At 41.9% G+C, this 11623-nt stretch overlaps 5 protein-coding genes across 5 annotated transcripts; 4 read left to right on the top strand and 1 right to left on the bottom strand.

Moving 5' to 3' along the window:
- Nucleotides 1-1427: 1427 nt before the first annotated feature.
- Nucleotides 1428-1739, top strand: LOC310962913 (histone H4; the record flags this gene model as incomplete). The annotated part of the gene is made up of 1 exon (XM_083935525.1): nucleotides 1428-1739. The coding sequence occupies one exon, from the start codon at nucleotides 1428-1430 to the stop codon at nucleotides 1737-1739; it is 312 nt and encodes a 103-aa protein (XP_083791651.1).
- Nucleotides 1740-3754: 2015 nt separating this feature from the next.
- On the top strand, nucleotides 3755-4345 carry LOC310962663 (histone H1-like; the record flags this gene model as incomplete). Its single annotated transcript, XM_083935179.1, has 1 exon — nucleotides 3755-4345. The coding sequence occupies one exon, from the start codon at nucleotides 3755-3757 to the stop codon at nucleotides 4343-4345; it is 591 nt and encodes a 196-aa protein (XP_083791305.1).
- Nucleotides 4346-6154: 1809 nt separating this feature from the next.
- LOC310962489 (histone H2B-like) lies at nucleotides 6155-6529 on the top strand (the record flags this gene model as incomplete). Its single annotated transcript, XM_083934967.1, has 1 exon — nucleotides 6155-6529. The coding sequence occupies one exon, from the start codon at nucleotides 6155-6157 to the stop codon at nucleotides 6527-6529; it is 375 nt and encodes a 124-aa protein (XP_083791093.1).
- A 1538-nt stretch (nucleotides 6530-8067) lies between these two features.
- Nucleotides 8068-8478, top strand: LOC310962484 (histone H3.2; the record flags this gene model as incomplete). The annotated part of the gene is made up of 1 exon (XM_083934962.1): nucleotides 8068-8478. The coding sequence occupies one exon, from the start codon at nucleotides 8068-8070 to the stop codon at nucleotides 8476-8478; it is 411 nt and encodes a 136-aa protein (XP_083791088.1).
- Nucleotides 8479-9898: 1420 nt separating this feature from the next.
- LOC310962487 (histone H2A) lies at nucleotides 9899-10282 on the bottom strand (the record flags this gene model as incomplete). The annotated part of the gene is made up of 1 exon (XM_083934965.1): nucleotides 9899-10282. The coding sequence occupies one exon, from the start codon at nucleotides 10280-10282 to the stop codon at nucleotides 9899-9901; it is 384 nt and encodes a 127-aa protein (XP_083791091.1).
- Nucleotides 10283-11623: the final 1341 nt, after the last annotated feature.

Below are 11623 nucleotides of genomic sequence, written 5' to 3' on the forward strand. Positions count from 1 at the left end.
TTAAGTCATATTTATAGCTTTGCCAGTCTGGTTCTGACATAAATGGTTGTAAACTTTGTTTAATGTCTTTGAATGAAATGGATCAACACCGCTACACCGATACATCCGCTTCTTGAGGCAGAACAACGATCCAAAGGTCCACAAACTAGCATCCAAAGTACGTGTTAACACGGTCAGAAAACCGCGTGCCTCCACCTTTCCAAAGAGTTTACCACTATCTCTCCTTCTACGCTGCACTCGCACACCGGTACTTTCGGCACATCGAAAAAGACAGTTCTTAATGTGACAGGCCCATGTTAAGCATGCAATATGCAATAACAATACCAAAATAAATGATAAAATGAATAAGCACCAAAAAATGTATTCTCTTAGGAAGCATTTGGCTCCTACAGTACGGGGTAAACTTTAAGGTGTCCTATAAATCTGTCATGTACTGTATCTTAGAAAAGTGCCACACGGAGAAACACAAGGGACTGACTCAGCTGATCATCTGCATCGTGTGCATGAGACTCTGGAAAACACGATGCTTCATGAGCATTCACCACACAGTCATTGACAGTGACTCCGTGTGCAAACAGGTGCTCACCGAGCTCCGGAGGAGACGAACTCTGGACAAAACACAGCTCCTTCCATGGAGCTCCCTGAACTTATAACACAGCACTTTATAAAACCCCATAGACTTGATACCCACTTTAACTAACTTTGCACATGTAATTATTTTTCTATGTTCTTTTTTGAGTGTATATAACGTGTAAAGGCGGCAGAAGCTCAGTCCTTAGGTGTCTTGGCTGTGAACTTTAGGGTCGCTGGTTCAAGTCCCTGTGTTGACCATGTATGGAGCGTGGACTGGTAGCTGGAGAGGTGCCAGTTCATCTCCTTGGCACCGAACCCCCAACTGCTCGGGGCGCTGGTCACTGGCAGCCCCCTCGCTCTAACATCTCTCCTTAATTGCATGTATAGGTCCTGTCTGTGCATGTGTGTATTTCAGACCTGTGTGTGTGTAACATGATTAATAATAAGAGTGAAAAAATTCAATTTCCCTGTTGCGGGATAAATAAAGTAATTGTTCTTCTTCTAAAAAATTTTGTCTTCCTTTTTTTTAAAATAGCAAAGGCTCGGCACCCCGGGGTGCGATATTTGGTTTGTGTTTTTATTGGGCAGGATCTGCAGCCATGTCTCTAAAGCTTCACTGTGAACCTCACAAATATGAAAGGACACTAAAGAGGCAGGAAGACACGAGGACACCAAGAAAGAAGGAAGAAGCAAAAAGGAAAGAACAAAGCAAAAGAATGGGAGAAGGGCTGCAGACTTTGGCACCGCCCACCGAAGCTCGCGACACATGTCCTCTATCGCGTCCGCAGTTCAGATGTAAATACAGCCGGTCGGACACCATCACTTCATTCGGTTCAAACACACTGAGAAGCACGATGTCTGGCAGAGGAAAAGGCGGGAAAGGACTCGGCAAAGGAGGCGCTAAGCGTCACCGGAAAGTTCTCCGTGATAACATCCAGGGCATCACCAAACCCGCCATCCGCCGTCTGGCTCGCCGCGGCGGAGTGAAGCGTATCTCCGGTCTGATCTACGAGGAGACCCGCGGTGTGCTGAAGGTCTTCCTGGAGAACGTGATCCGTGATGCCGTCACCTACACCGAGCACGCCAAGAGGAAGACGGTGACCGCCATGGATGTGGTGTACGCTCTGAAGAGGCAGGGCCGCACCCTGTACGGCTTCGGAGGTTAAAGCGATGACGACCTGACGGAACAAAACCCAACGGCTCTTTTAAGAGCCACACACTTGATCTGAAGACACGTTAACTCTCCTCAGTCCCATCCAACTCCGTCACCTCTGGTTCTTCACTGAACACATAGGAAAGTCCCAACTGTTTTTCATTAATTAATTTTATTATTATTACTTTATTAGCAGATTGAACAAACACAACACAGGCAGAACAGTATGGCATCATGCTGACAAAGATAGAAGTGTGTGTAAAGAGTCAGTTCTCCTTTCAGTAAACAATACACATTAAATTATAAGGACATTACATAAATACTTTATAAGATACAAAGGCATAGAGAAAAAAGACAAAACAGTTTGTTCTGTTTAGTGAAAGATCCATCTTATGAATGTTTGTTCTTATATTAACATTTGCATATTTAAATAGCATGCACACACACACACACACACACACACACACACACACACACACACACACACACACACACACACACACACACACACACACACACACACACCTGTATTTAGTGAGCATCCATATCTGTATCCTGTCTTTTTAAATGGATAATGTGTGGACACTGCTTGAGTTTGACATGCAGACTGTTCCACAATTTCACGCCATACATTGAATTAAATGAGACATTTTTTTATAATTTCACATGTGTAATCTGTACACTTGACGTTTTTAAATGTAATGATACATTAGATTATATTTAGATTAAATTAACTGTTTGAAATTCCAACAGAACAAATACTTTTAGCATTTTTTACTTTAAAAAATAGAATGGTCAACATGCTTGTGTGTATTTATTTAATACGAACATGTCAAATTCATCAACAACATAAAAACAATAGAAAACAAATAACCAACAGACAACGCAGAATCTACTAAAGAAACTATGAAAAGAAAGAAAATAACAGTTACTTTCATTCTGTGCACAAAATATCAGAACAGATCAAATCCAAGCTCAGGTTCAGCTGAGAGTCTGAGGGTTGAATCTAATCAAATCTGTACTTCTCAACATGGATGAAAGGACGTCTTCATTTCTACACGTTTGTGAAACGATACAAGTGATAGAAAGAATAATAGTTGAAGGGGAATCTACTGTAAGATCCTACAAAGTAAAGTCACAAGTATTTAAGGAGAACGGAGCAAACACTGGACAAAATCTAAGGAACAAATATTAATGAGACAAATTCATCTTTCACTGTTTCAAGTAGTTATGTGTAATAATGATATCTAATCAAATCTAGAAATAATAATAATGAAATATAGAAAGCACCTCAGCGTTAGAGACACATGAAAGTGTTTTCTGTATTTCCTTCTTCACTTTTCCAGCCAGAGAGCCGCAGGTCTCCACACAAACTGAAGCTGATCACATTGATTTCACTCAGAATGTGACTTTATTTACATCTTTATCTCACACATCTTTCATTATGAACCTGTTGAATTGGGCTGGTAAATCTACACAGACACTCAATCTGGAACAGGAGTCTAACTGTCCAACTGGCCGAGGCACGGACCGTGTGTTTACCTCCACCGGAAAAGTCCTTTATTCAAACGAAATAAATCACAATACTGACGTTTTTTCGGTTTTGTTACATCCAGACACGTCTCTGCTAACTGCAACAACACTGAAACATGTGATACAGATCACTTTTACACCCTTTCAGAGACCAAATGTGCAGTAAACTCGCCGCGAGTTGTCCAAAGTGAGCGTGTATCAGAGAGGTTTGAAGCCTCCTGAGATGAAATCAAAGAGTCCTTGTGACCAAACACGAGCTCAGTGTGGAGGGAAGGACCTTTTCTCGCTGCTACAGTAAAAACCGCGTTTTAAAAAGGTTATTTTATATGAATTTAATCCCCAAACTGTGGCGGAGAAAACACAAAAGTGTCTCCACATTTCGGCAGGGCGGCGGAGCGGCTGTGTGAGTTGACTCTCCACGGTTCTCACGTGCTTTATAAATCCACCTCCTGCCCTCGGCTCAGTCACTCTCAGACGAACACAGCACACACGAAGATGGCAGAAGAAGCTCCAGCAGCAGCTCCGGCGAAAGCCCCCGCGAAATCCCCCAAGAAGAAGGCTGCTCCCCGCCCCAAGAGTGACGGACCCTCCCTCCCGAAGCTCATCCTCAGCGCCGTGGCTGAGTCCAAGGAGCGGAAAGGCATCTCTCTGTCCGCCATTAAGAAGTTTCTGGCCGCCAAAAACATCGACGTTGTTAAGTCCAACAAACGCATCAACTCCGCGGTGACTTCTCTGGTGACCAAAGGGACTCTGACGCAGACCAAAGGGACCGGAGCCTCCGGATCCTTCAAGCTCACCAAGGTCGAAAAGGCGGTCGCCAAACCAGCGGCGAAGAAAGTGGTGAAGAAGAAAGCTCCCGTTAAAGCCAAGAAGCCCGCGGCGAAGAAGACCCCGGTGAAGAAACCTGCAGCCAAGAAAGCAGCAGCTAAGAAACCGGCAGCCAAGAAGTCTCCGGTGAAGAAGGCGGTGAAAAAGCCTGCAGCCAAGAAGAGTCCCAAGAAGGTGGTCCCCAAAAAGGTGGTGAAGAAGACCCCTGTGAAGAAAGCTCCGGCAAAGAAAGCTGCAGCAAAGAAATCCAAGAAGTGAAGCAGCTCCTGAATGCAGCACTCCGGTGTATCTAAAGGCTCTTTTAAGAGCCACCACAGATTCACTCAAGAGCTTTTTCCTTCCAACAACTTCTTCACTTTCTCTTTTTCTTTATTTACATCACAAGATCTCAGAGTATCAGCATGTGTAGTTTCACATGTTAATGCTTAAACTGAATATTCCTTTACACAGTTAAAGACCCATTATGTGATACATGGTACATGACATCACTACATGTTGGTGGGTAACACAGTAACACAACACATAAAACAAATGATGGCTCCATAATAACAATGATGATGATGATGATGATGATGATGATGGGTTCTGTGAATGAATCATTTTGACTCTGAAAGGTCCAAAGTCGTCCTTTCTAACTCCACACTGTTCTGACAGAATCTGTTTTTAGAGCCACCATAGAAACAACTGAACAGTGTTTTCTTCCAAATCACTGACTCAAGGAGAACTCCAGACATTTGTGTCCATTTGGGAAAATGTGTCTTCTTCATCTGCCATCAGTTTGGCTCTGTTGGTGTGTGTCTTAATACTACTGGAGCCCTAACAGCTCATGGATCACATACATATTTCATCTGTTTTCCGTGATAACAAGATAATTATTCTGAGAGTTGGAGAATCAGTGTAACAATGTCAGAGGAGCAGGAGAATATGGATCATCATCACAAATCTCTTCAATCGAGGCCGACACATGAAACAGCTTCATGGCACCTTATTACAGAGAATGTTCACATCAGTGTGCGTCATCTAAGAAGACGGTTGGTACGGCTTCAGCTTCATCAGAGGAGCAGGTGAAGAGAACCTGAGGTCCTCATTAACTACATAGTTTCTGCTGCACATAAATAAACAGATTCCAGTTTAATTTCTTAACAGAAAATCACCTGAAATCATGTGTCAGTGTTTTCCTCAGTGTTCTTCAAGATGTGAGAAGTCTTTAGGAGGCATCACATGTCAGGTGTGATGGAAATCTCAGGCCTCTCACGTTTCATTCATTATCAAATGAATAATCCTGTTATCATGGGGAAACAGAGGAAATGAAATGTATGTTATTTATGATCATTCAGGGCTTCTGTGTAATATTATTTTTGGGTTCATCTTCTAATTGATCAATAGAAGACTGAAACAAATGTACGACCTTCTTGACTCAATAAGGACGGAAGTGTCCACTTGGCAAAAACTGCTCTGACATTTTCTGCATAAATCTCTAAAACAATTTCAGCCCTGCTCAGAAAACATTCGGTCATTTTTAGGACTCAAACCCTTTAATTATCAGTTTGATTATTTGTTGTTATTCATGAAAAACAAACAAAAAAAACCACACAGTTATTTTCCATTAAACAAATGTTTGGTGGCTGGGGGATTTTATAAACTCAATCTTCCATATGTCAATGATTAGCATTAGATGAGATCAGTTCTCCTGAATCTGTTTATGGGTGATATTTCTAAAAAGTTCTAATTGTATAACTGGATGTATGAGAGAATTTCGTGTCTTAATGATAATTATGACTTTATATATTAATATTTTGAAACACTAACTTATTATTTTGAGAAAGTTTCTCATTATGAACATACTTTTTTAACACATTAGCAGAAATAGGCTTCCATATGTAAAACCATAAAGATCTATATTTTCATCACCATCTGGTTTGTTGGTGTCGGCGCATGCTCAGTGTCGGTCACACAGCTAAGCCAATCCGGGACGCGCAACAGCACACTGATATTTGCATATAGCAGCGTATAATACAAGCAGCAGCAGAGCAGCAGAGTGTCATCTGTTTCCAGAACAACCCAATCATGCCTGATCCAGCTAAGCCTGCGCCCAAGAAGGGCTCCAAGAAAGCCGTGACAAAGACCGCCGGGAAGGGCGGCAAGAAGAGGAGAAAGAGCAGGAAGGAGAGCTACGCCATCTACGTGTACAAGGTGCTGAAGCAGGTCCACCCCGACACCGGCATCTCCTCCAAGGCCATGGGCATCATGAACTCCTTCGTGAGCGACATCTTTGAGCGCATCGCCGGTGAGGCCTCCCGTCTGGCTCACTACAACAAGCGCTCCACCATCACTTCCAGGGAGATCCAGACCGCCGTCCGCCTGCTGCTGCCCGGGGAGCTGGCCAAGCACGCCGTGTCTGAGGGCACCAAGGCCGTGACCAAGTACACCAGCTCCAAGTAAAACTGCTGCTGGACCAACAACACAAAGGCTCTTTTAAGAGCCACACACACAGTTCACTGAGAGCAAGGATTTTAATCACTTAGAATTGTTAATATAATATATTTCTTATTTAGTGTCACATTAGTAGAAAGGAACTACATATTGAGATTAACTTGTTATAGCGATAAATATCATTGCATTCCACACATTGTAGCTTACTTGGTGACTTAAAACCTGAAGTGCTTGACTTGTACATGAGGTCCCACATTGAAAATATGAAACTTTTTAAATCACATGCGAACACATGTGAAACATATCTACTTTACAACAACTGTCTAAATTGGGTAGATCACTGAACACATCATGGAATAAGAATCTATTACTATTGATGCAGTGAAGAGTTTATGCTGTAATAAATCTGCTTTATTTACTAAAGTAGCAAAGAACCTCGTGTCTTGGAGCGGTGGAATGTATTTGTACTGAACAAATGTTATTGGCAGGTAAATAATCTACCCAGGAGTAAATCAAATATAGACCAGGTAATAAAATGAAGATTGATTTTTTTTTTTTAAACATGACTTTTTCGTTCTATCTGGCAAAGCTGAGAAGCTTAAACTTGACATTTCCTTTTTACAAGAAGACATGTTTGTATATGATGCAGCACTATACTGCTAATCTAGCCGTCTGTATACAAAGTATCTAAACTTGCTTTCATATTAATCACAATATGACTCATATGTGTAAAATGTTAGTGATGAATAAGGAATAATATCATATTCTATAATATAACAGTAACCATGTTGAGTGGATTAAATTGTAAATGGGCATGTTTTTATATGAAAAAAATAATCTTATGTCAGACTAACTAATCCTAATGGAGTACAAAGCACATTTTCCTCCAGATTACAGTAGATTAGAGGCCTAGCAATAACGTGGATCAACTCAATTAAAGAACCCGTTTCTGACTACGAATGAGAAGTTACTACATTTTTTTGTTTTCTTACTTTCTCCGTCAATTCAATTCAAATGCAACATTGTAGTTGAATATATAGAAATATAATATTCTTATACTGTACATATTCAACCCCTTGTTTATTATCCAATACTAATAAAGTGTATTTATAGCATTTCTTTGTATTTAACTTATATATAGACAACTTTTGTAAACCCTTCGTATTTATATAAGTTGTATTTATTAGTCACAGTAATATGGTTAAAGATTATAATAGTTTTTTTCCCTTACATTTTCTCTCTCCGTCAATAAATTGAATCTGAAAATAACTGACACATAGACCTGTAAATAAAGTAGAAAAGTGTGAACAGTTCAAATATAAGTGAGAACTGTGGAAACAGGACTTTTCTCTCTCTCGTTTTCCCTGCCGCTGTGCGCGCGCTTTAGTTCAGTCCCTGTTGTCCAATAGCTGATCAGCTACAGCGCGCGAGTCACCCGAGCTGGACCAATCAGCGGGTGCCGTGTCTCCGGCGGTTCCTTTATAAAGCCGCTGTTCCCAGGCAGACTTCATTCTTTCTTCAGCTGAACGCAGAGAGCAGAAGCCGCCATGGCCAGAACCAAGCAGACCGCCCGTAAATCCACCGGAGGAAAAGCTCCCAGGAAGCAGCTGGCCACCAAGGCTGCCCGTAAGAGCGCCCCGGCCACCGGCGGAGTGAAGAAGCCTCACCGTTACAGGCCCGGTACCGTGGCTCTGAGAGAGATCCGTCGCTACCAGAAATCCACGGAGCTGCTGATCCGCAAGCTGCCCTTCCAGCGCCTGGTGAGAGAAATCGCTCAGGACTTCAAGACCGACCTGCGCTTCCAGAGCTCCGCTGTCATGGCTCTGCAGGAGTCCAGCGAGGCTTACCTGGTCGGCCTGTTCGAGGACACCAACCTGTGCGCCATCCACGCCAAGAGGGTCACCATCATGCCCAAGGACATCCAGCTGGCCCGTCGCATCCGCGGAGAGAGGGCTTAAAGTGTCCGCTGCTCCACAAACTCCAACGGCTCTTTTAAGAGCCACATACACTCAAACTGAGAGAGCAACAGACCTGAATTATCCCATAACATAGAATCACACTGTTGATCAGTGCAGAACTAAACTTATATTTAACTTACAGAACACATCTACTACTGTGAACATCCGCCGTTTGCTGACTCTGGTATAAAAACAATAGTTAATCAAACTACTGCTGACTGTAAGTATGAGACACTCGGGCTTCTCTTTATTGACTCCTGCGAGGAAAAATTGATTTTCCAGCAGCTTATAAAACATGAGGGAGGTATTACAAGTATGATAACAAACTCTTAGCTTGATGGATACAGAAATTGTGAGTAGTTTAACTCTTAGTTAATCATGAGGTAGATTTAAGAATCCAGGTCAAATACAATTCATGGAAAATCAAATCTGATAAATGTAGAGAACATTTAAAGATAAAACATGTATGACAGAAATTGACTAACATTAATTTATTACTATTAAGCTACGTGTACAGGTGTGTATGAGTAGACTGGTAATTGCACAGTGAGTGGCTCCTACTCCTTCCCTGTCGTCCTCTTCATTTCCTCCTCCCCCCTGAGGGACGAGTTGTAGAGGATGATGGCCTGAGCGTTAAAAGCCAATTGTGAAATTAAATTAATTTGTTGGAGTGAAATCATGACGTCATATACACACACAATAGCTTTTGTGCTGCCAAATGTATAGTACATTTAACTTGAACGTGCTCATCTTTGGTTAGACGCTACTCATGTACCACTGCGGACATCGACGGTTTAATGTAAAAATACAAAAGTTGCTGGAACCACTCCTGATTGTAGACATGTGTTTATTGTTTTATCAATAAATGAACCTGTCATGCTGTGTCATTTCCATGGTGATTTAGGATAAAATCTTGTGTTAGAGCTAAGTCAAGTTTAAAGTAATTTGTGGGAAATATTCTAAATCATGGAGAGTACAGTAATGCACTCACCGGCCACTTTATTATATTATATTATAAGAAAACAAAGAAATGTAGTAACTTCTCATTCGTAGACAGAAACGTGTTCTTTCATCGAGTTGATCCACGTTATTGCTGGGCCTCTAATCTACTGTAATCTAAAGGAAAACGTGCGTTATACTCCGTTAAAATTAATTTGTCTGACATAAGATTATTTTTTTCCATATAAAAACATGCCCATTTACAATGTTATCCACACTACATGGATACTGTTATATTATAGAATATGATTGTAATATGATAGTTAAAAATGGTATGGCATTCAGATTTTAATTTTACAATGTTCCCTCAATAACATTACGTTTAACTAAAGCTAAGAGTAGGAGGATTGTCTTTAGTGGTAGTTTGTGGCTCTTAAAAGAGCCGTTGTGTGGGTTTTCCAGCAGTCAGCGAGTGTCCACTTTACTTCTTGGCGGCCTTCTCGGTCTTCTTGGGCAGCAGCACAGCCTGGATGTTGGGCAGCACGCCGCCCTGAGCGATGGTCACTCCGCCCAGCAGCTTGTTGAGCTCCTCGTCGTTGCGGACAGCCAGCTGCAGGTGACGGGGGATGATGCGGGTCTTCTTGTTGTCGCGGGCAGCGTTTCCAGCCAGCTCCAGGATCTCAGCGGTCAGGTACTCCAGCACAGCCGCCAGGTAGACGGGGGCGCCGGCACCCACACGCTGGGCGTAGTTTCCCTTCCTCAGGAGCCTGTGAACACGGCCGACTGGGAACTGGAGCCCGGCACGTGAAGAACGAGTCTTCGCCTTTGCTCTGGCCTTTCCTCCAGTTTTCCCGCGACCAGACATCTTTACGTTTCCTCGAGTGAGAGAAGAAATGTTACGGCGAAACCGAAACCGCTGCTTTATTTACCCAGCTGCTCTCTGATTGGTCAGAGTGAGCGTATCCATGAGCGTCCAATCACAAAGAAGGACAGTGAATTCCTGTATTTACCACAAGACCTCCGGAAATACTGCACGATGTTTCAAAATAAAGGCTGCAGTTTAAACCGAAAACAGCTGAATGATTTTCCTATTGTTGTTGTTGACCCTGTTCCCTTTCTTCTTCTGTAAGTTTCCTTTGTGTTTGGTAAAAACACGGTAGTAGACCTAAATGAAGGCGCTCTTCTTTAGAAATGGATAAAAGTTGAACACAGACGGACAAATCAAAAAGCACAACAGTTTTAAAGTGTTTGATTCCTACGATCATCTGCAATGTTGATAGTTTTATGACAGTTATCTAATCTGTCAGTACAAGAGAATATATAAAATACTTAAAATGATTCCTGTTGATAATAAAGGTGATTATGAGTCATTCTGTCGTATTAATGGAGGCCAAATCAAAGTCCATCAGAGCCTCTGTATGATCCGTAAAGGAACAATATGTCTAATGAGCCTGTGAATGTTCTCATTCGTCCAGGTCATCGTTATCCTCAAAGCAATTTCAGTCAAAAACAACTGGACTGGTTGTTTGTCTATTCACCTCTCATCCAAGAGGCTTCATCAGTTCATGTACGCACCTGACCAGGCTGGGACTGGTCCAACTAACTGGTGTGGAGATCCAGGTATTTAACCTCTCACAAGGCCGATGATGTCACTGAAACCCTTTGTGCTCCAAATGCCCACGCCCGTCGTTAGAGTGTCAGTCGTTGGTGGGCCGTTGGTTTCGACTTCGTTAGTGCTCTATTGAGTCTGAACGACAGTCGTTGGGGTCACACAGGCCATGCAATGTTTTTTTTGACTGAAATTGCTCTGCCACACAGACAATAAAGACATCTGTTCTAAAGTGCTTTAAATTCAGATCACCTGGAATGGCATATTTACTATTAAGTAAAAAACAAAAAAATGAGACTGGAAACCACATTTTCTGACATTTGCATGCAAAATTACTTTTTTAAGATTTTTTCGTTTGAGACTTAATTCCTTTTGTAGAGAGTTGTCCTGAAACATAATTGTGGTTGTTTAAAGCACAATTACATCTAATTTAATGTGATGATCAAGTGCATTATTAAGTAAACTGAATATAAAGTATGTTCTGGACACAAACATGTAGTTCAACACAGCTGTGAGGAGCTGCAAACGCACCTTGAAAAGCTTGAAAAGTGCTTAAATTTGAATGTGGAAAAGGTGTAGGAACCTTGATTTCACACC

The sequence above is a fragment of the Echiichthys vipera genome (assembly GCF_963691815.1).
Source record: "Echiichthys vipera genome assembly, chromosome: 20".
NCBI classification, from domain to species: Eukaryota; Metazoa; Chordata; class Actinopteri; order Perciformes; family Trachinidae; genus Echiichthys; species Echiichthys vipera.